The sequence below is a fragment of the Sus scrofa genome, chromosome 11 (assembly GCF_054392235.1).
Source record: "Sus scrofa isolate SSC_HxYL_T2T_F1_AM1 chromosome 11, Sscrofa_HxYL_maternal_Yorkshire_Landrace_v2.0, whole genome shotgun sequence".
Lineage (NCBI taxonomy): Eukaryota > Metazoa > Chordata > Mammalia > Artiodactyla > Suidae > Sus > Sus scrofa.
The window spans coordinates 4,295,523-4,319,365 of NC_139393.1; the positions used below are offsets into that span (position 1 = coordinate 4,295,523).

Genomic DNA, 23,843 nt, shown 5'->3' on the forward strand with positions numbered 1-23,843 from the left:
TGTCTTCAGCATCATGACCAGGTCTGGCCGAGTCTGCCTCCTGTGCTGGCAGCTCTGTTCTTGGGAGCACAGAATGGGGCAGAAAGGCCCTTGGTTTCACTTGGTGGAATGAGTCTAGGTTTTGAAGGTCTCCCGTAGTAAACCCTGTCTTTGGTGGGTTCGAAACAGTTGGGTCTGGTGTACAGTGGTAGGAAGCGCGAGCCAGGATTTCACCCTATAACTCTATAGGGAAGTTGGATTTAGGGGTGTTAGGGTAGGAGCCGCAGCTACAACAAACAGCCCCCACATATCAGGGGTTTAGCCCAGTGAAGGCTTGTTTCTTCCTCATCTCACCAGCACATGGAGAGGTGCATTCGTTCTTGGGGGTGTTGACTGTATGTTCTTATTTTCTGCATTTGTGATGCGCTGCTGTTTGATCCTCCATCCTGGAGAGACTGCACCTTCTGAGGTTAGCTAATTCCTGGAGCCCCACCAGCGTGACTTTGATCCACAGCTTACCAGTCCAGCACCCACAGCCACAGCCACCTCTCTCTGACTCTCTGGCACCAGACCAACATCCCCTGCCCTAAATCACCCCAGGGCCGTTCTCACACAACTAGGGATGGCCCTGTAACCCAGAAGCTGTTGAAATTACTCACGCCCTCCAGCCCTGAGCTCGCACATGTTGCTGTTGTCCCATGAAAACTCTACTGAAGGCTCTGGGCCATGCTCTCCCTCCCCCCTGCTGCCTCCTAGTGCACCCCAGTGCCTCCCCCATGGCCCTGTCTGACATCCCTGCATTCTGGTTCCGGGATCCGTGAGCATCAGCTTCTTCCTTCGCAACCATCACGTCCATGTCAGTGTGTCTTCCAGCCCTGGATTAAAATGAGCCCGGGGTCCATCGGGTGCATGGACCCCGCGTTCTCGCGCAGCCTCCCCACCAGGAGCCGGGTCGGGGGAGAGTGCGGGAGAGGGACCATGGGCTCTTAACCTCAGGCAGGAAGCGATTCATCACGTCTGCCCACATCTGATAGGCAACAGCTAGTCACGCCCCCCTCCCAAGCACGGAGGAGGGCCGTGGAATTCAGCTACACCTTGGGAACAAACCAAGTCTGTGCCCTCTGGGGTGGCTGCTTGACCTGGGCCATCGAGTTTACTTGCCATCGTGTTTACGTCCTCTTAAATCTATTTTTAGTAAACAAAAGGGAAGAAAGAGAAAGGTTGAAATCCGAGTTTCATATCCTGAACTTCATCCATCAGAAACACCAGTAGGAGGAGAAAATCCAGCAAAAGGCTTATGTAACCAGAGCTTAACCCAGCGCCGGGGGTGCCTGTGATTGTGATCGCTAACACTTGTATACACTCTACCTTTGGCAGCCTTTCCAAGGGTTCATCCCACTCTCTGCAGACGAAGGAGCAAATAAATTTTCTCCTCATGGATACGCACTGTTGGAAGGAGAAAGCATCATTTTGTTTGTAATACAGACCGTTCAGGCATCTGGGCAGAATGCGGTCTTCGTTGATTTGTAAATTAGTTATTTGAAACTCGATGTCGGTCTCATCATAGCTGGTTGGCATAGTTTCTCCTCTGAGCCTCTGGGGCCCAAAGAGTGAGATGGGGAAAGGAGAGCCTGTTAAAGGGTGGGGGATCAGGGTGCTCGAACTATGCCTGCGGAAGGTTCTAGAAGCAAAAAGCCTAGGCGAAAGAAAGCGAGAGGAACTTGGCATCTGCTCTCCAGCCAGAGTTCTCGGCAGGTGCCCTGCTGTCGGGGGATGGTTCTGCCTCCCCTGATTCTCCCAATAAAGTCGTGTGTGAGCGAGAGGCCTGTGGCGCAGAATTCAGGTGCTCCACGGACCCTCGGCACTAAATGCATGCACTCACGCCATCTGTTTTCTTGATTGCTAAACCCTGTCTTCTCTGGCTGCAGACACCATAACTTTGTCTTCAAATTCTGCTTTTTGTCAGAGCCCTTTCTGAATACGATTTTGTGGTTTCGCTGGGCCATGATGTCATGCTTTTAATGAGCGTTTCGTTGAAGTGGCATCTTTATAAGATGTCATCAGCCTCGCCTTTGGAAGGGTCTGAGGTGAGTTCCTTGATCGCTGTGTCTGTTTAGAAGATGAGACGTGATTTTCGTACACGTGGTGGGCTTTCCCGCAGATGTTTTCAAAGCACTTTTTGCACGCGGCCCTGGGGGCTGTCACTAGTCCCGTGGTGGGCACCTGTGGTTTCTTCTCCCACTGTTCACAACAGTCTGTTTTAGTGGCTGCATTTCTAAACCTCACTTGGCTAATGCTACGTTACATCAGTCCCTGGATCCAACCAGATTTTGCAAATAACGCCAGTCTGGACACCCAGGCCCAGTGGCTGCTGTGGGTCGGAGGGTCCCGGCACCAAGGCGTTATTCTGGCCTCCAGTAGGTGGCTGGCTCTCAGGACAGGGCTTCCAGCTCCTGTAATAACTCTTCCGCCGTCTGTCATGGGCACCATTATTCCATTGGGGTTGATAGCACGTGTGGCCACAGCAGAGCCTCTGAGACGTGACTTGGTGTTTTAGCCCACAGAGCAGATGCGATTCTTCCTGCCTTGTTGGGGTCCTCCACTCTGGACCCCCTCCTGGACCTCCCTGGGCCTCAGGGTGGGGCAGTGACCCCCTCCTCTCTCAATCCACCTCTCCCCTGGGTGGATCTGGTCCTCAGTCTGCAGAAGGCTTGCCGATCTCCATCATGCAGTGAAATGCCGGCTGTTGTGACGCAGTGGGCAGCCTGACCCTCCTCCCTCCGCCCTGGCTCTGGGAGCCCTCGAGTGCCCAGCATCCTGCCGATTCACAGAGATCTGGTGAGAGCCCTCCCCCACATGCTCATGGCATGGGTCTCTTTTACAGGCACCCCTCTGGGACCTTGCACGGTTTGGCCCCTGCTGCCCTCACTGTTCTAGAACAGGCCACCGTCATGCCCACCCCCCAGCCCCGGCCCCGCACCACGCAGCTTCTGGTTCCACTCCAGCCAGGCAGAGGTCCACCTGCAGGCCTTTCCAGAGGTGACCTCCCTTCTTGCCTGACCTGGTCTTTCTTCTCTTTCTAGCCCCCTTCCTCCCAATTATCCATCTTGCCACCCCGTCTGCCTCTTCTGCAGTAACCTTCTAACTGTTTTTTATGGAGATGGTGGTTAAATAATGTCAGAGGCTGGCTTGGAGAACCCAACTACTCACCTTGGTGTGGGGGTTACTTTTTTCTTATCAAGAGAGAAATCACTGGAGGAGTTCCCTGGTGGCTCCAATGGGTTAAGGATCCAGCATCGTCACCGCTGTGGCAGTTCAATCCCTGGTCCGGGAACCTCTCCATGCCATGCGTGTGGGGAAAAAAAAAAAAAAAAAAAAGTCAAAGACAGAATATGAAGAGGAGAGATGGTGCTTCTAGAAGAAACTAGACAATCGAAATGGGCTTTTCCAGCCTTGACTGATGATCCATTCCTCCACAAGCCAGTGTTGAGGACCCAAGCGCCTCTCTCCAGGGGGTGTTGTGGGCCACTTTTAACGGGATGGTGCCCACAGGCCCTTGCCTCTAAAACAGCTCAAGTGCAACCTTGAGGAGAACCATCTAGTCCATGGGAATTTCCCCCGGAGGGTGTCAGAGGGACAACTCGTGGCTTGTTAGCAGGATGCTGTCTTCAAAGGCTCTTCTCGTGTCCCAGAATCTCAAGTTAGTTTGGGAGTTTCTCCTCCAAGGAATAAATTCTTTCCAGACGGTATTAGCTTTACTGGGGGCAGGAGATGCTCTTTCCTAAGCGGAAGACTAAAATGCCATGTTGAGTTATCCTTCCCAAAGGAGGAGCTGAGACAGCCGGGTTATCCTGGCTTCGCGCCAGGTTTCCTCGCGTACTCAGATGACCGCAAGCCCAGCCGCTTCCCGTAACGCCCAGGAGCGTTTTATTACCATGACGAGTTAGAAATCAGTGCATGGTAAAATGCTAGAAGCCCCCTAGGATGCATCATGTGCATCCCTTTCTACCAAGGCCGCACCCTGTTTCTCGGCTGATCCTGTCAACAGCGAGGTCCCCCCACACTCTCCGCTCCTCCTCGTCCCTTCGTACTGCGGGCTGTATTCGCTATACTTATTCCAGCTCCTCTGCTTTCGTTCCTCCAGTGCGGGGTTCTCAGTCGGGGGGTTTTGCCCCCAGGAGATCTTGGCTGTGTCTGGAGACATTTTTGGGTGTCTTTGCTGCCAAACATCCCACAGCACACAGAACAGTCCCCACAACTAAGAATGACCGAGAGAAGCATCAACAGTGCTGAGACTGAGCAACTCTGGGCTGATGAAACACCCGCAGCTACCTCGGAAAATCCAGGTGCTGCTGCTGTTCCACAGGCGTGTGGCTGCTCGGGAACCGAACCTCCACTCTGGGAGTCTTACCGCCTGGCCGCCTTACTTCTGTCCTAGAAAGTGCCTCCCGGGGCGGCGGTGGTATTCCAAAAGACTGCTTCTTTTTAGTGATTTTTATTTTTCCACGATAGTTGGTTTATAGTGTTGTGTCAGTTTTCTCCTGCACAGCATGGTGACCCAGACACACACACACACACTCTTTTTCTCACATTATCCTCCATCATGCTCCATCACAAGTGGAGCATGGATATACAGCAGGATCTCTTTGCTTATCCATTGCAAAGGCAATAGTTTGCATCTATTAACCCCAGATTCCTAGTCCATCCCTCTCCCTCCTCCTCCCCCTCCCCCTCGGCAACCACAAGTCCGCTGTCCAAGTCCATGCATTTCTTTTCTGTGGAAAGGTTCATTTGTACTGTATATTAGATTCCAGATATAAGTGATATCATATGGTATTTGCCAAAGGTACTTCTTAATCTCATTTTTCCACTTCAAGGTGTTCTCTTTTATTCTTTGTGGATCACTTTTCTAACTCAGTTAACGAGAACCTCTTTCTCTCTCTGTGTTTTTTTTGGGGGGTGGGGGGCTATACCAGTGGCATGCAGAAGTTCCTGGCCCAGGAATCGAACCCGCACTGTTGCAGTGACAGTGCTAGATCCTTAACCCCTAGGTCATCAGGGAACTCCCTAAAAACCTCTCATGTACACAATTTACAGTTTCTCACTAAGTATGTGACCTTTTGCATGTGATTTCACTTCTCTTTGCTGGCCCAGTTTTCTCAATCTGAGATAGGCAGGTGATAGTACCATTTCATATCATTGTAGAGTATTAAAGGGATATGATATATAACAATGTTTCGTATTGGTAATGATAATAATCACGTTAGCATTTCATGCAGTGGTTGGAAGTATACTTACATGTGTAAAGTGCTTAGAACGGGGGCCTGTCTTATAGTAACGTTATCAATTTCAGTGTTTTGTTGACAGTTTTCTGTTTATTATGTGTACATCTATAAAATAGGAAACACATTCTAAGCTCTCCAAGTTTGGACAAATACTTTGTATATTTCATTTCTTTTAGTACTGCAATCATACCAGCATTTGCAACATTACTCTCAGAAGGAAATTGGAAAGTTGTCAAACCATAATCGTCAACCTTGGTTGTCAGCTTAGTCTCCGGCTTCTTCTAACCGGTCCATCTGAGTGTGTTCTCTAGACCCCATTAGAGCATAAGGCAGGTGGACGTCCAGGGCCCTCCGTCCACTGCTCTTCTCAGTTAAAACCTTCTTCTCCATTCGTGAGACCAGGAATCACATCCTGAATGGAACTGAACAGGAGGAAGCTCTGAAATTCTCAAGTTTCGACCTTCGAATACCTGGGGCTGAGTGAGCAGCTAAGAACATGGACCTTAAACTCTTAGGATTTTCCCTACATGAGGACCCTTAGTGACAGTGCAGTCACCGTTGTCTGTACCTGATAGAACCCCCCTCCGCCCCATTTTGTGGGTGTGGACGCTGAGAGCCAGAACCTAAAGTGGCAAAATGCTAAACAGCAGAACAGCAAGGAGGTCTGCACACTCTCATCGCTGGGAATTTCTTCTACTAAACCAACTCCTTCCCGCCTCATTTTCCCAAATATCCTTTTCTCTTAATAGGATTGTACTTTCCTGCTGTCTCTTCCTCCTGTTGTGAATTTCAGATACTGATCACACAGTAGCAGGTGTTCAGGGCCACGCTTTGAACCAGTGCCTCTGTGTTCATGTGACCAAGTAAACGATACCACCGCCCACCTGGTCACTCAGACCACGAACCTCAACATCTCCTGGGCTTCCCCCTTTTCTCCGCCCCCATCCAAATCAAAACCAAATCCTGTCCTCTCTGCCTTTAGAATCTGTGCTAAATGCAGTCATTATTTTCTGCCTCTGGCCTGCAGAGTCCAGTGAAACTTCCGTGACAATGGAGATGTCTGTATCTGACCTCTGGAGAGTAGCAGCCGCCAGCCCTGTGGCTCCTGAGCATTTGCAATGTGGCTAATTACACTGGAAGAACTGAATTTTTCTTAATAACAGCTTCATTGGTGTATTACTTACATAGCATGCCGTTTGCCCATTAAAGTATACAATACTGTGGTTTCTCATAGATTCACCTGGAGGTACAGCTCTCACCTGAGTGATGAAGCATTGTCATCACCCCCGAAGAAACACCTTCCCTATCAGCAGCCACTTCCCACTCCCACCCAAACTCCCTCGGCTCCTGGCAACCACTGTTCTACTCTCTGTCTCGATGGATTTGCCTGTTCTGGACATTCCCTACAAATAGAATCATGCAACATGGTTCTTTCCCTTAGCGTGAGAGTTCCAGGGTTCATCCGTGTGGCCCCACGTAGCAGAACACCGAAGCGTCTTTCCTCTTAGGAGCTCAGTGATGCTGTCTTGTACGGCTCTTCCACGTTGTATCCATTCACCAGTGGGTGGACGTTTGGCTGCTGTGAGTCATGCAGCTCTCAACATTCATGTCAAGTGTTTGCGTGTTTCATTTGTATGTTTGCATCTCTCTTGGGCATGTGCCCAGGAGCGGAATTGCCGGGTCATGGGGTAAGCAGGCATAACCTGCTGAGAAACCGCCTGACGGTTTTCCAAAGTGGCTACACCATTTTACTTTCCTGTCGGCAGGGTATGAGGGTCGTAATTGTTATAATACACTATGTGCTTGCCACCTCTGGTTAGTACCGACTTTTTTTGTTATAGCTGCCCACGTGGGCATGAAATGGTATCTTGTGTGGTCTTGGTTTTGCATTTCCTTGATGGCGAATGATGGTTGAGCCTCTCTTCCTGCCCTTACTGGACATCTGTATATCTTCTTTGGAAAAATGTCTGTTCGGAGCCTTTGCTTACTTTTAACTTGAGCTATTTTTTACAATTGAGTTGTCAGAGTCCTTTACACATTCTGGGTACAGGTTCCTTACTGGATAAATCTTGGCAAATATCTTCTCCATTTTGCCGGTTGTCTTTTCACTTGGAGATGGTGTCTTTTGAAACACAAACATTTCTAATTTTGATGAGGTCTAATTGATCTATTTTTTGCTTTTGTCACTATGCTTTTGGTGTCAGAGCTGAGAAACTGCCAAATCTACAGTTGTAAAGATTTAATGCTGTGTTTTATCCCAAGAGTTTTGTGGTTTTAGTTCTATGATCCATTTTATGTATGCAGTTCAGAGGCATTACCTTCAGAATGTTGTGCAGCCTTCACTGTTATCTATTCCCAGATTTTTTTCCCCACGCTAAATTGAAACTCTGTACACTTTCTGCAGGAACTGAAAAAAAAAAAATTTTTTTTTTTGGCCACATTTGTGGCATACGGAAGTTCCTGGGCCAGGGAACAAATGCAAGCTGGAGGTGCGACCTGCACTGCAGTTGTGGTGATGCCAGATCCTTAACCCACCGCACCAAAGCAGGAACCCCAGGAACTGAATTTTTTATTGTGTTGGGAGTAATCTAAATGTCAACAGCAGTGAGAGGCTACTCTAGGGACACAGGGCCACACACCACCAGTATCCTCCTCCTGGATGGTTTGCTGCCATAGTTTCCGAACTGGGATTGCAGTTGTTACTATTCTGTTCTTGGTCCTCCAGGCTCTGTTCTCCCGTGAAGAATTCCTTAAAAGCATCACTCAGAGCATTTCACCCTCTGCTCAGAACCTTCCAGTGGTTTCCTACCATAGTTAGCAACGCAATTCAAACTCCTCACAGTGACCTACAGTCACCTACCCCCTCGAACTTCTGCCCCCACCCCCCCGCCAGAATCTGCAGCCAGACTGGCTCTGTGGTGGTGTTTGAGCACATCACCGCTGTCTGTGTTCAGACTGTCAGCAGTTCCTCTGCCTGGACCGCTCTCCGCCGGATGTTCCTTTCAACACTCACTCCCTCAAACTCCAGACCTGCACAGATGTTACCGCCTCAAGAAGACTTTTCCCACACTCTCTCTAAAACAGCAGCCCCATCACTCTCCACTGCGTGACCTTACCTTCTGTGTCGTGCTCATTACACCTGATGTTTTATTGTGTACCTATTTGTGTATTTTTGTCCCATCTCCCTCACTGTCCTGAGAGCTCCGCGAAGGCAGGGATCTCGTCTGCCCAGTTCCCATCACAGACCCCGGCATAAAGTAGACTTTAAATATTTGTTGTGTAAATAGAAAAGTGTTACCACTTTCATGGCTGTAGTCCATGTTAGAATCAAAGACGTGGTCTCCTGTCTAATCTAGTATTTCCTTAAAAGTGTCGCCTTGCAGGTCCCTGGTGGCTCAGTGGGTTAGGGATCCAGCCTTGTCACTGCAGCAGCTCAACTCACTACCAGGACGAGGGTTCAATCCCTGATCCAGGAACTTGCACATGCTGAGGGTACAGCCAAAACAAAACAACAACAAAAATTGTCATCTTTGTTATGAAAGCAATCTTAGGGCTAATTGCTAAAAAGGGAACCCTCACAGTTTTGAATAGCTATTGGCTGATTCACCAACTTTCTGCCTTTTTGAGCTTCGTTTAGCCTCTCCTGTACTTTTCTGAACTTCTTTTGCCCTTCTTTTCTATTTGATGAAGTCCTGTCTTCGCTTCCCATGTCTTTTCTCCTAAGCTTTGAGATTGGTCCTTTGCAAGTCAGCGGCATTCCTAGGGTAACTCTCATGATCCCTGGAAGCAATCCCTCAGTTTAGGTTGGCACCTAGGGCAAGCCCGTGCCATGACTTTGCAGGGTCACCTGTCCTTACCCACAGACTTACCTAGAGTCGGGAGGAAGGGCTTATGGCCACGACTGCCTGTGATGGCCGTGGCCGCGTCCCACCCATGATGCTGCTTGAGCATTATGGTGTTTGAGAAAACAAAATAGATCTTGATTCTTTAGTAAGAGTCAGATTCTTCAGCAAGCAGATGAGTGAATGGGTGAGCCCAAATCTGTGCGTGCAACAGCTGCTAAGCTGGCAATTTGAACACAGAAATCCCTGTATACTTGGTTTACAGGCCACGGATCGAATTTGGGTATAGCGAGAATGAAAAAGGATAGGTAGTGTCATCTGGAGTAACCATTTCTGATCTTCAAACAGGCTCTGGCCCTCAGGGTAAAGACCAGACTCTCCACAGCAGGCTGGAGAGCTGACCTACACCCGCCTCGGAGACGCGTCTGAGTCTCTTCCGCCTTAGTGATTGTTTTGTATGTGGTCCTGACAGTCGTCCTTCAAAAGACACAAGTGGAAAGGCTACGAAATCGACGCTTCAGAAACCGAGCTGTTTTTCCTAGGCGTCTCCCATTGGATGCTTTGCAGTTTTAGACTCCAGGAGGTCACGTACAAGTTCATAAAGGCCAGGAGTAGTGAATACCGTCCACAGTGCTTTGCGTTCTGCAAGTATGACCTCATTGTGTATCGTGTATCTTCTGCTGTTGGCCTGTAATTCCAGTTTAGAAAAAAATTAAAGATGATTAGTAAGGGCCTCATACTGGCACCCACAGAGGGAGGTTAAAATGCCCTTATTCTGTTCCTTTTTCTCACCGACAAAGGGAGGTTTTGATCTTCCTGAAAATGTAAATCTCAACACAGATCAAGTGTTTGTCGCTTTTGTTGGAAGCCTGATTTGGTTTGTTTGCTTCATGTGGGGAAAACGTAAGATGGAAAAATTCCCGGTTGGAAAGAGAAGGTACTAGAATCGCAGATAATGCAAAGGTCACAACTCCTTTCGTTTAGATAAATGTCTCTAAGCTTCTGTTACATCCTGAATAACAGCAGTGGCAGTGCTCAGCTCCAGAGGTTAATGCTCACGTCTTTGTTTTTCAGACACTGTGTTGGCCAATGGTCACGCCACAGACTATCTATTTGTTGGAAATATTGTCTACACGGTAAGTGTTTCTGTCTCTTGAATCGCTTCCAAAGGCACATGTGTGGGTTCTGCCGCTCTCTTTACACTCGACCTTCGTCTTTAGTGCTTATTTCATCTCCTTATCCGTTGGAGATTCCGTAAAGCTCAGAATGGTTGTGAAACGCTCACCTTCTGTTTCAGTGAAGGTTATGCCCAGATAAGATTTCCAGACAGAAACTTCCCATGTGGCTCAGCAGGTTAAGGATCCAGCAGTGTCACTGCTGTGGTTCGGTTGCTGCTGTGGCTGGGGTTCGATCCCTGGCCCGGAAATTTCTGCTTGCCCAAGTGAGGCCAAAAAAAAAAAAGATTTCTGGTCAGATGATCAACAGATGTCCTCATTCTTCAGATGATCACTTCGCATCTACTTATGGAAAAAGAATGGAAGGTGCTTTCTCACAGATCTTCAAGCTGAGAAAGGAGCACAATAAAATTACTTGTGAGAAGACAATCCTATTTATTTATTTATTTTTGCTTTTTTAGGGCCACATCCGCAGCATATGGAGGTTCCCAGGTTCGGGGTCGAATTGGAGCTGCAGCCACAGAAGGGTGGGATCCAAGCCACGTCTGCGACTTACACCACAGCTCACGACAACGCCAGATCTTTAACCCAGTGAGCGAGGCCAGGGGTCGAACCTGCGTCCTCACGGATACTAATCAGACTCGTTGCAGCTGAGCCATGAGGGCTTTTCTTAAACCTGCCCATATGTTTCCTAAAACGGACCCCTAGAGAATTAGCTACCAGGATGGTACCTTCAAAGTACAGCTTCCTGCAGGATCAACCTCAGGGGTCTGGGATTTCTGCTGGGAAGTGAAAATCAGAGAGGATAATGCATCTTCCAAACTCCTCTGTCTTTCGCAGTACGTTGTTGTTACCGTTTGTCTGAAAGCCGGTTTGGAGACTACAGCATGGACAAAAGTAAGTTTTCTCCGGAATTACTTCTCTATCCACTCTAGATGTTTTTATGGTATACTATGTATTTTTTTTTTCCCTTTTCTTTTTAGGGCTGCACCTGCAGCCCATGGAAGTTCCCTGGCCAGGGGTCACATCAGAGCTGCAGCCACCCGCCTACACCACAGCCACAGCCACTTGGTATCTGAGCCTCATCTGCGACCTACACCACAGCTCACAGCAGCACTGGATTCTTAACCCACTGAGCAAGGCCAGGGATTGAACCCGCATCCTCATGGATACTAACCAGGCTCTTAACCCTCTGATCCACAGTGGGAGCTCCTGGCATAGTGTCTTTTTAAGCCTCAGGAAACAGTAAGGAATGTTGAGCTCTTATATTTTGCATTTTGCGTGTAAAAATGGTGGTTTGATCTTTATCAGGGCACGTAGGCAATCCAGAGTTCCCGAATGATTCATTTGCTGAGCACTTAATATAGCTCTAAGCTACTAACAGTCAGCTCATTTCAAATGTGTATGTGCATTGTAAAAAAAAAAAAAAATACAGAAGGACAGAAAGGAGAATTTTTAATTTCCATAGTTTTACCCCCAGAGACAGTTTCTGCTAACCCTCACTGTGTAACGTTCCAGACTTTGTTTTCCGTGTTTTCAATAAGACAGTGCGTTACAGAACGTGGAGTATTGCAGATTTTTTTCACTTAAAAACGAAGTATACATTTTCCTCTACCTTAAAATACACTTCTCCAAATCACAGTTCGTGACTGAAGAGTATTGCATTTTATCAGCATCCCACCACTTACTTAATCAGTCCCTGGTTTTGGACATTTTGGAACTTTGCAGCTTTTGAAGATTGTACCCAATGTTTCATGGTTGCATCTAATGTTTAAATAGGTTTTTAATTCTGTGCCTATTAAATGGGGGGGGTTATGAGGAAGCAGCTGTTAAGGGACAGTGGCAGTTCATCCAGGTGAGCAGTGATGGTGGCTTAGCCTGGGCAGTGAGATGAGGTCAGATTCTGGTGTGTTTTTTGAAAAAGCTGACAGAGCTTCAGGGTGGACTAGATCACGGAGTGTGGCAGGAAGGAAGGCAAAGAGCGTCCTACCAAGAGGACAAAGGCAGCGTTCCCACTGTGGCTCAGCGGGTTAAGGACCCGGCATTGTCTCTGTGAGGATCCGGGTTCGATCCCTGGCCTCGCTCAGAAGGTTAAGGATCCGGCGTTACCGCAAGCCGCACTGTGGGTCACAGACAAAGCTCGGATCTGGCGTGGCTATGGCTGTGGTGTAGGCCAGCAGCTACAGTTCCGATTCAACCCCTAGCCTGGGGACCTCCATATGCCATGGGCGGGGCTGTTTAAAAAAAAAGAGAGGGAGAGAGACAAAGAAATTCCTAAGCATTGTCCTAAAGACTTAACATCCTTTCCAGGTTTTTGCAGAGTTCTTTGGAAAAGGAAGAGAACACTTCAGGACTCCAAATGATAAATAAAACCATCTTGGGGGTTTTGTCTGTCCGGCGCCCTCTCCCTAGATCACCAAGACCTTGTTTGTCCGGCTCCAGGCTGGAGCCGACACTGGGGACGGCCGGAGAGGAGCTGGCACCCTGGGGTGACTCTAGAGCAAAGGGCAACAGTGGTGGAAAAAGCAGTTTCATCTTCAGGGGAGTTTGGGGTCCCTGATTAGTTGGACTCACTGTTGGGCCCTCCAGAGAAGAAAATCAAGCTCTCCAATGACCGGAGAGTCGTCGAAGTCTTTCCCTAAGGAAAGGTGGCCTGGACCCAGGGGCTCCCGCAGTGGGTGGGGTTGAGGTGGCTCCCGGGCCCGCAGAGCGTCCTGCCTGAGCGTGTGTCTCCTTCCTGCAGTTCAGTCACCTGGCCGTCTGGGGAAGCGTGCTGATCTGGCTGGTGTTTTTTGGCGTCTACTCGACCATCTGGCCCACCGTCCCCATTGCTCCAGACATGAAGGGCCAGGTCAGTGCTCTGATTGCGGGTGCTTTGCGTGTCTCAGGACGGGGACGCGCTCCAGGACAGGTCCGTGTGGCCTGCTTCCATCAAAATGCATGGGGTGGGGCGGGGGGGGGAGATGGACCAAGCCGAGGCCTCCAGAAGAGGTTGTCCAGTCCGAAGAATCAGCACTCGACGTTTTAACCGTTACGGAGTTGGTCAGCATAAAGCGTCCAGCCGCCCAGAATGCCCACATTTCCATTACTCAGCCATGGTAATTACAGCTTTCCTGCGCCGGGCTCATGGCCTTGGAGACCTGGAGGAGGTGTGAGTGCCTCCCAAGCCCGTGATGATTGTGTCGATGGTCATTTCGACCTGGAGCGTCTCGACGCTTTGAGTCGTTGATGATTTGTCCCCTGAGAGATCGGTGCCGCTCTGTTAACCAGATCATGAACTAACCAGACCGTCTCATTATTCGTCTCTTAACTGGAGAGGCTGAGATGGAAGACTTTGGATTTTTCTCATCTTTTCTGCTTTTATGTTGTCTTTGGTGTTTGCGATTGAGCCGTGAGCAGTGCTGCACGGGATCTGAGAGGCCCCCGGGGTCGGGTCTGGGGAGGCACTTGGAAGCCTGGCTTCCGAATGTCCTCAATTTCCAGGTGAAGCTGTACAGGCCCTGCCTGCAGCCCACCCCACAGCCCCCGTGCTGGGGTCTCAGCCAGCACTGCCCCGAGACCCCAGCCGGGTCTGCCCAACTCCTCGCTCGCTCTGTCTCTCGCTCACACGTACACAGCGTATAAAAATCCATATCCACTCTCTCTATATAATTCTATTAACATACATAGAAATTCTCTACAGGAAAATCTTTCCCACTTTACCAAAGAGTGTGTGATGGGCAGTAGAAGACACCGAATGTCTGTGAAGGCATTTCTCTTTTCACATTTGATGGCCTGTGGAGACCCCCGCGATGACTGTCCCTTGCTGGCCGGGTCCCTCTCTGTGGAGTGATCAGTCGTGATGTCGGGGCAGCTCCCCACCTCTCGTCTGTTCCCTGGGTTCCCAGGACCCTGAGCTTCCCTCCCAAACAGCTGGAAGCCCCTCTTGCCAGCCTGCCTGGTTCTCTCCCCGGATTTAGGCAGGTGTGCACCCCAGGCTCTGGGATGGCTGTTGGCAGGGGATGGGCACCAGAGTAGCTATTGGCACCGGGTGGGCACAGGGTGGCTCTTGGCAGAGGGTGGGCACTGGGGTGGCTGGAGTTTGCGCCGGGAACTCCACGCACGTGTGCATAAGGATGCTCTCACCGGTCAGAACCAAGCGTGGGTCGAGGAGGAGCTTCCGGCCCCAGGCTGACATGTTTTAGGGGCAGGCCTGTGCCTGGCATGTCTGGCCATGACCTTCACCTTGCTTACTCTGCAGAAATGAGCCCAAAGTCCCCGTCTCTCCAAGACCAGGTTCCGTGTCCAGCAGCTGGTTCACGTGAGGTTCCCCAGGAGTGAATGGCTTGCCTTTTTCTTGGTGGATGCGCCAATGGCCCCCAGGGTGCCAGGACCTCCTCTGAGCGTGGGCGCTGAGTTGCACAGACGTGTCCTACAGGATGGCTTGTGCCTCCTGCACCACATCTTTGTCACCTGTAAGGCAGGACAAACACACGACACCTTTCTCAGTTCTTTTCCAAATCCAAGCCGGAGACAAAGTGCCAGCGCATTGAATGAGTCCAGATCTGTTGTGTAGCAAAGATGCCTCATACCCTTAAAGAAATCAGCCCTGTTTTAAAGCCAGACTGGCATCCGCAACAAGATGATGGCTGTTGGTGCCTCGTGTCTGTTTCCTGTTCGCTCTCGTTCTGGTCGAGGGTGGATGTGGCCTGATTGATATCACTCTGGGTATTTGTGGTGCAGGAACATTAAGGGCACAGCAGCCAGCGGCTGGGGACGGTTTCCTCAATCAGAGGAGAGAGACAGGTGACAGGATGGAGTCAGCCGATGGGGACAGAGCCCCCCGGAGACCCCCGCGGAGGGCTTGGGAGCCCCCCTGGGTTCCCCAGCACCAGTAACTGCGGTTCAGACGTGCCCGAGTTAGGCTGCTCACCAGCCCACCTGGAGGGGGACTTGCCAAGCCGGGGAGGAGTGTGCTGGCCCCTGTCGCTGACCTGTCGCATTTGCGCTGTCCGAGTCGCAGGCTGGCCTTTGGGGTTCGAAGGCTCAGGTTAATGCTGAAATTTCCATCGTTGGCCACTTTTCAGAGAATCAGTGAGCTCCTCCTGACACCCACTGTAGCAAAGGAACTGGAACATTCACTCTCATGTCACTTGGTTAAAAAAACCTATTTTTCATGTAAACCACATTGTTTCAACTTTTTTGTTGGATGGTCGGTATCCAGGAGGCAAATGAGGTTTTTGTTTTTGTTTTTAATTTTTACGCCGCACCTTTGTCACCTGGAAGTCCCCGGGCTAAGGGTCGAATTGGAGCTGCCACTGCCGGCCTACACCGCAGCCACAGCCACGCTGGATCTGAGCTGCGTCTGCGACCTATACCACAGCTCACAGCAACACCGGATCCTTAACTCGCCGAGCAAGGCCAGGGATCGAACCCCCACCCTCACGGATACTCATCAGGTTTTTAACCCACTGAGCCACAATGGGAGCTCCTTGTTTTTCTTTATTAATTAAAGTGTAGTTGATTTACAGTATCCAGCAGAGTGACCAGTGGCGCATACATATGCATCCATTTCTCCTTTCGTCCCCTGTCCCATTCCGTCCCGAGAGACCAGATGCTGTGCCCTGTGCTGTACAGTCGGACCAGGAGCTTAGCCGTCGCCGGCCAAGACTGAGGTTCCCTGAGACTTGGAGAGAGAGGTTACTTAGGGAGGCTTTGGGTGATGGGCTGCCTGTGTTTATAGACCTGCCTCTTCTCTCTTGCCCCAGGGCGGAGCTCTTAGTGGGACAGGGTGTGCGAGCAGTGTCAGGACCCACTCGAGCCCTCTCTCCCCTGGGGCCTGCCAGCCGGTGGTTCATTCATTCTTTGCAAAGGGGTAGGGAAGTTTTGTTTTTTTTTTAAAGAAGAATCTTAGGAAGAACCACCGGGGTGGAGAGTGGCGAAAACCAGGCTGTCGTCTCAGGCTTTCTGCTGCCTCCTGAAGCGAGATGTGTTGTCCTGAAGCAAAGGGTGCAGTTGGTGACAGGCAGTGGCTCCTTGGGAGAAACTGAAAATGTGGCCAAGCCGTGCCCGTCCCTTTGGTCCCAGGCCGGGGCTGTGGACTGACTGTGCTCCCCGCAAATTCAGGTTGAAGCGCTGACCCCTGGCGTGGAGGGGGGCTCGGGGAGGGAGGCGTGATTGATGAGAAGAGGGGGGACCGGCTCACTCCTTTCCTGCTGGTGAAGATGCAGGAGTCTGCACCCTCTGCCCGTCTCAGACGTCCAGCCTCCAGAACTGGGAGAAATAACTGGGCTGTTGCTCAGCCGCCTCCGCTGCGGTCTTTTGTTACAGCAGCGCGAGCTGACTCAGACAGGTGGCAGATGCTCAGGAGAGACAGGCTTCTGCAAAGAGCCTGCCTTTTAAAAAGTCCTGTTGTTATTGCTGTTACTATAAGACGTTTCTAGTGATTTTTATAAACCATTCTCTGTGGTTCCCGAAGCGGTCGGTTTTTGGCAAAGGCACACGTTCTCTGGAGCTGGAGAATTAACCCAGTGTCTGGGGGCACATGGCGTTTCTCACCCAGGAACCGGAGACAGGACCCGGCCCACAAAACTTTCTGTCTGTTCACCGCATCATCAAGTCTTGAAAAGATGCATTGTTTCTGCCGGGGTTCCCCCAACCCAGCTGATTAACTCTGTCTTTGTCTCAGCCGTGCTGTTTGGAGGTTTTCTCACGAGGGAGAGGCAGGTTTTCCCTTGAGGGCAGAGGGGAGGAGGGCTGTGGAATGGGGGCGACGGTCCCCCATCAAAGCGCCTTTTTCTTCCCCGAAGCTCCTCGCGAGGTGGTACGTGACAGCCAGCCAGGAGTCGGGGGGTCCCCGCGACAGCCTCTCAAATCAAAGGCGGCTATATCCTTCCTGCCCGAGGACACCCAGCATCTGTGCGCTCGTGGGGGCGTCCTCTCGGCCCAGTTTTCAGGCCCAAAGTGAGTTCACCTCTCCCTCGAATTAGGAACTCAGGGTGCGTCTACTGCGGATGACGCCAAAGTCCTCAGCTGGGAAAGATGCGTGATGTTTTTCCAGAGGGGGCCGGGTGTTTTTCTTTCCGCCGGTGGCATAACCATGGCTCGTAAGCATCTCCATGACGGGGCCTCGGAGCCCAGGCCTGAAGGTGGAAAATGGTAAATGTTCTTTGGCCCCGAGCTGCCTGCTGAAGCCAGGCTTGCAGTTAGAGGGGAGGAAACCTGGTCTGAAACTGGATCAGGAGGAGTTGCCCTCGTGGCGCAGCGGAGACGAATCGGACCAGGAACTGTGAGGTGGCGGGTTCGATCCCTGGCCTCGCTCAGTGGGTTCAGAACCAGCATTGCTTTGAGCTGTGGTGTAGGTCGCAGATGCGGCTCGGATCTGGCGTGGCTGTGGTGTAGCTGTAGGTCTGATTTGAGCCCTAGCCTGGGAACCTCCATATGCTGAGGATGCAGCCCTAAAAAGACCCAAAAAGTAAAAAAATAAATAGGAGTTCCCATCGTGGTGCAGTGGTTAACGAATCCGACTAGGAACCATGAGGTTGCGGGTTCTGTCCCTGCCCTTGCTCAGTGGGTTAACGATCCGGCGTTGCCGTGAGCTGTGGTGTTGGTCGCAGACGCAGCTCGGATCCCGTGTTGCTGTGGCTCTGGCGTAGGCCGGTGGCTACAGCTCTGATTCGACCCCTGGCCTGGGAACCTCCATATGCCTCGGGAGCGGCCCAAGAAATGGCTAAATAAATAAATAAAAATAAAGTAAAATAAAACTGGATCAGGAAATGGGCTTTTATTTCCTTCAGGTGTTTCCCAAGGCTTGCTGCTTTGGGGGCTGGGGATGGGGGCGCCTCTCACTTGACCTCTGTTGAGAAGTCCAGAGACCTGCCCCCACCAGCTTGGGCAGCTTTGGCCACGGCTTAGCCTGCATTCCCGTCCTGATCGGCAGAGTCAGAACCCTCTTACTCACCCTGCGGACCTCAGAGACGGGGAGGAGATAGGATGCGGTTACCTGTGGGAAACCTAAGGCCTGCCCACGCCTCTTTTTCTCAGAGGGATAAATTATGCTCTTGAACCTTTATACACAGGAGTGTCGTGACTCAAACTCCCAGTTCTAAAGAAGTTTAACATGTTACAGAGGCTTGATGTGTCTGAATCATTAGGGCTGCTTGTTAAAATGACAGCCTCCTTCCCCACCAAAATAAAAAAAAAATCTGTGCTTGCAACACACACACACACACAGACACACACACACACACACACACACACACACACAATATCAGAAGACAGGTGATGAACACAGAGCCCAGCCTCTGAATTTTGATACATCTCCAGACTGTTCTTCCACGTAAAGTTGGAGACCCTCTGCTCCCCACACCTGAAATATTACTTCATTACATCATTTAAGCCAGTGCTGGGGGTTCTGGGAAAAGATGGGTGTTGAAATATCCACAAGTGCCCTGTTTCCTTCAGCAGGGCTGCTGTGAGACCCGGCAGGTGCCGGGGTGACGGCTTGACGGTCTCGGCTTTTTCTAAATCGAGGATTAAACCCAAAGACATGACATCGTTCGCCATGGAAAAACCCTCCTCATAGACTCCATTCCTTTGCCTTTAAAGTTCTTTTCATTGCTAGTAAAAGAGGGTAAAAAAAAAAAATTGACTTCAAAGCCCACGAACTGCTAACTCTGTCTGCCGTGCCAGGCTCCAGGCTCCAGCCAGCTGCTGGCATCGGACAGCCTTTTTTGTTGTTGTTGTTCAAATCCTAAATCCAGGAATGAGTTTACTTGTGAGTTTTATGTACACAGTTTGTGTACACAGGGCAGCTCCCAGGGGGCTAAAATTGAGCAGGAGGGCTGGCTGCTGAGGTGCGGTGCTTGGATCAAAGCGCCTAATTACTCATCTTCCCTGCGTGATTCGTCCCCTGGACTCTGCAGCCCAGCAAGCTCTCAGGCCCAGGTATTTTCCATTTCAATATAAAAAGGGGGGTTTTGTTCCCAGGTTGCCTGTGCTCTAGGACGTAAGCCGAAAAGCAGAGACGAAGGCCCTCTCGGCTCAGAACTTCCAGAACATTCCAGAATGTCTGTGTTAGCCAGAGACCAGCCTGAGAGCCAGGAGAGGGCTTGTCCTCGGGTTCACTTTTGTGGCCTGGGGATATGGTTGTTTGTCCCCAGCACACACTCCCCCCGAACCCTCACCTTTCCTCTGCTCAGGGGCCAGTTTGTATCCTATTCCAGGCCTTGTGCCCCAGCCTGGCCGGTGCATGAGTCCTCTCCACACGAGTTCCGTGGGGAGCTTGACCCCATGCTGTAGCAGGTGGTTCAAAACCCCGAAGGAGATGGGGGCTGGGGGCTGGGGGCGGGGGGAACGTTTGTTGGGGGTTCCTGGCAAAGAAGTGTGTTTGTTCTGAAAGAAGCCCGTCAAAGATGTGGCCTTGTCTCGGGCACCGTGGGGAAAGCTGCGCCCGGCACGAGTCGCCAAGGCTGCTTATCAACACACCAGTGTCCTTCCCACCAAAAATCTGTGCTTGTGACAGACACACGCAGACACACACGCACAATCAGAATCCCTGAGCACGGAGCCCAGCCTCGGAATGCTGATACATCATCTCTAGACTGTTCTTCCGAGTCGGCAACCTACACCACAGCTCACGGCAACACCAGATCCTTAACCCACTGAGCGGGGCCAGAGATCAAACCTGCATCCTCATGGACACTGGTGGGCTTCTTAGCCTGCCGAGCCACAGCAGGAACTCCCATAACTGTGTTGTTTCTGAGCCTCAGTTTCATGAGGTCTAAGAAGCAGGTGGCATCTATCTTGGGAGGTCACAGGCCTGTAAGTCACAGTACGTGGTGTCTATGGAGAATGTACTGTGTCCAGACAAAAAATAGGCTCTGCCCGTGCGGCTGCCTGCATAAGGAGTTAAGCCTGAGCTCGTCTGACAAACAACTCTACGACCGTTGAGCAAATGGGGGCTTGGAAAGAAAGATCTCGCACCGCAGTCAGCAGGCTGCATGGCTGGGACTTCCCAGGCCCCAAGACCTCCGGATACGACCCCCACACCTTGACCATATGAAGGACAACCGGGGCATGCGTGGTGCAAACCAGAGGTCAGAGAATCGTGAGTCAGTGGTTCTTAAAAATTTTGTTTTTAGTAAGTTTTTTCGGAAGTAACTGGCCCTGCAGTTAAGTAATAGAATTTTTCAGACATAAATGTACAGTTAGATGCCCACACGCCCTTGGCATGTGGGCAGCAGTCTTCTGCCCATGAACCCCAGGGAAGCGGGTTTCAAACAAGGGCCTCTTTAAAGTACATGGAAAAAGCCCTGCGTTTTTGTTTTTTTAAAATCCCCGCTCTCTTCCTGCCTGCCCGGTTTGCTCCATTTTGGCAGTTTGTTTTATCAAGGATGCTGTGTGCTAATTAGAGGCCAAGGCGGCTTTGATGGTGAGTTTTTTTTCCTCTGGGGTGAAAGGTCTTGTTGTGGCATTGGCGTTTGCCATTCATTCCGATGTTAATTTTTTAAATATCTGTCAGCAAATTAATGTCCATGCTCCGTGCTGATTTTGTTTGTTTGTAATATTTATACTCCGTGGTCCTGGAGGAGGTTTGATGTGGTTTTGAACTTCTCCTTTCTCCAAACCTATGGACGTGTGCCCGGGGCGGGGACGGGGGGATGCTGGCGTTGAGATTGTCTGTGGGGCTTGACTTCCGCCAACATCTGCAGCGGGAGGTGCCTGGGTCTGGGGACCAGCTGCAGCCCCCTCCCCAACCCCCGCCGCCCAAGAGACACCAGTGTTCTTTAGGTTTGTTCTGTTTAAGAGATGGGAGTTCCTGTCGTGGCTCAGAGGTTGACGAACCCGACTAGTATCCATGAGGACGCAGGTTCAATCCCTGGCCTCACTCAGTGGGTTAAGAATCCGGTGTTGCCGTGAGCTGTGGTGTAGGTTGCCGGCTCGGCTCTGTCATTGCTGTGGCTCTGGCGAGGGCCCACATCTGCAGCTCCGATTCCACCCCTGGCCTGGGAACCTCCATATGCTGCGGGCACAGCCCTAAAAAAAAGACGAGAGAGAGAGAGAGATAGGGAGGTGCCTGAGAAAGACCCCCAGATGCAGGCTTCGTGCAAGAAAAGATAACAGGGTGGGTTCGCCTCGGAAGGGAGAACATAGAATCACAGCTCCCTCTCAAGCATGTGCCGCCGTTTGCTAGTTTGTGGAAGCGAGGATGCAGACCTCTTGCTGACGGCACCCGTGGGGACCAAAAGAGTGAAAGTAAGTGAGCGCTTCAGCTCCCTGCTGCCCCGGGGGCTGCAGAGTCAGCTGTCTGCAAGGGACCCGTCTGGCTTCCGAGCCAGCTTTCACCAGTGCGTGTCCTCCCTCTCCCTCAAGGCAGGAAAAGAGAAGTCTAGGACACCTCTGTCTTCACCTAGACTGCACGTTCATTCTCAAATGTTTGTGTTTAGGAAAATCATTGCAGCTTTTAAACAAAGTTTTAAGACTTCTTCTTGTGGAAAATTGTACACGTACACAAAGGTCAACACAAACCGTTAGTGCAGGACAGGGGGTCTCTCACCAGCACCCGCCGTTCCTTGTCTCCAGCCCTGCTCGCCTTTCAAAACCTCATACACATGTCATGCAGCCTTTCCCAATGTATCCCCCCCACCACCCAGTAACCATAAGTTTGTTTGCCATGTCTGTGAGTTTGTTTCTATTTTGTAAATAGTTTCATTGCGTCATTTTTTTAGATTCCACAGTGTTACATAAGTGATGTCATATGCTTTTTGTCTTTGTCTGCTTTACTTCACTTAGTATGATAATCTCTAGTTGCACCCACGTTGCTGCAAATGGCATTATTTCGCTCTTTTTTGTGGCTGAGTAATATTCCACTGTGTACATGTACCACATCTTCTTTACCCATTCATCTGCCGATGGACATTTAGGTTGTTCCCATGTCTTAGCTATCGTGAATAGTGCTGCAGTGACCATTTGGGTGCATGGATCTTTTGAATTAGACTTTTCTCTGGATAGACGCCCAGGAGTGGGATTGCTGGATCAAATGGTTGCTCTTTTTTAGTTTTTTTGAGGAGACTCTCTACTGTTCTCCATAGTGGCTGCACCAGTGTACATTCCCACCAGCAGGGCCAGGAGGCCCCCTGGTTTTGATAAAGGAGCGAAGCTGAGATAAGGGCATATTTAGAGGTGCAGGTCTTGCCCAGGGTGCTTTGAGGGCCACTCCCCCCACCCAGCCCAGCAGCAGCATCCTGGCTGCAGGGGCGTCTCCTCATCGGTCACTTCCAACATCCCTTTCCCCCTTTCCGAACAAGCATTCCAACAGTGCTGGAATGCTTATTAAGTTACAGACAGAAAAGGTCAAATGGGTCACCTCTGCTCCACCTCTGAGTCTAGACCTGCTGCCCAGGACCAGTTAACCAGGATCTTTATCTCACGGACCGTGGTGATTGATTCAGGAATGGCGACAAGCCCACTTAGAGATAATGCAAGGATTTTTTTTTTTTTTACATTAATAGAGAAAAGGGAAAGCTCTCTCGCTGATGGGTTTGCCATATAGGGGTCTCGTCAGCCTGGAGCTGCTAAGAGCCACCACAGAGAGGGTGCCTAGCTGGGGATGAACTGAGGAAGGCTGAACTGCAATATTTCAGCATTGAGGGCACTCCTGGATCCAGCTCTCCCTGAAGCTGGAATCATCTCTAAACTCTCAGATACACTAAATCAATATATTCCCATTGTTGTGTAAGACAATTCAAGTGGAATTTCTGTTACTTTTGAAAGAGTTCTAATTGGTGAAGAAATTATTAAGTTACAGACAGAAAAGGTCAAATTGGTCAAATTATGGTAGAGAGAACTCTTCCATCCCTTCTGGAAAACTGATTAGGTTGGAGAAAAGCAGCTGGTGAACTCTTCCTGTCGTGCATCTTCTAAGTCAGAAAGTTGAGGTACCGGGGGACTTTGCCTGCTTTCTATGGCCTTCCGTGTGCCTCTTCCTGCTGCATCCCCAAGAAAAAGAAGGCAGAACTGGGGAGAACTAACTGTTCAGAACAGAGATGGAAGGACGTAGAAGTTTTTCTAAGAGGAGCCTCTCTCTGTACCCAGCACTTCAACATGGCTCTGAATCACGTGGCCCTGAGCAGTGCTGTGTGGTGGACACATAATGGGAGACACGGTATCATTCCGAATTTTCTAATGGCCCCCTTAAAAAAGGAAAGAGAAACAGGATCAGTTAGTTTTATTAATGTATTTATCCCAGCATTCCCCAAATACTGTCACTTCCTGTAGTAGACATGGAAGGGAATTGTTAATGAGATAAGTGACACTGTGGTACTGAATCTTTGCAGTCCAGGGTGTGTCTTGGACCTAGAGTGCATCCCAAGGCAGATCGGATCAATTTCAGGTCCTCAGTAGCCACCTCTGGACGATGGCTGCTGTGTTAGACAGCCCAGCTCTTGATGTAGGATGCACTGTCCCAAAGCTGAATTTAGTACAAGCAAGATCAAGAGGCGGGAAACCCAGGTGCCGATAAGATGGGGATCGGGGAGAAGCCTGGCCCCCGGGGCCCTTCCCTGCACCAGGGTGTGGGTTCC

The 23,843-nt window shown here is 50.5% G+C and overlaps 1 protein-coding gene and 1 long non-coding RNA gene across 19 annotated transcripts in view; both read left to right on the forward strand.

Moving 5' to 3' along the window:
- Positions 1–23,843, forward strand: part of LOC100523747 (phospholipid-transporting ATPase IB) — a 516,337-nt gene that overhangs the window by 373,523 nt on the left and 118,971 nt on the right. For 17 of the 18 annotated variants that reach the window (XR_014818973.1, XR_014818972.1, XM_021065485.2 and 14 more), the window contains 3 exons: positions 10,181–10,242; positions 11,122–11,178; positions 13,025–13,132. Coding sequence is in view for 15 of the 18 variants with exons in the window: in XM_021065485.2 (XP_020921144.1) it covers positions 10,181–10,242; positions 11,122–11,178; positions 13,025–13,132 (227 nt within the window). In the remaining 3 variants the exon portion in view is untranslated. Of the gene's footprint in view, positions 1–10,180; positions 10,243–11,121; positions 11,179–13,024; positions 15,594–17,876; positions 18,907–23,843 lie in introns of those variants that run through there. The other variant, XR_014818971.1, reaches the window with a different exon arrangement.
- Positions 485–9,408, forward strand: LOC146398482 (uncharacterized). Its single transcript, XR_014819016.1, has 2 exons — positions 485–1,505; positions 1,946–9,408. It is a non-coding gene; the product is annotated as an uncharacterized LOC146398482 (long non-coding RNA).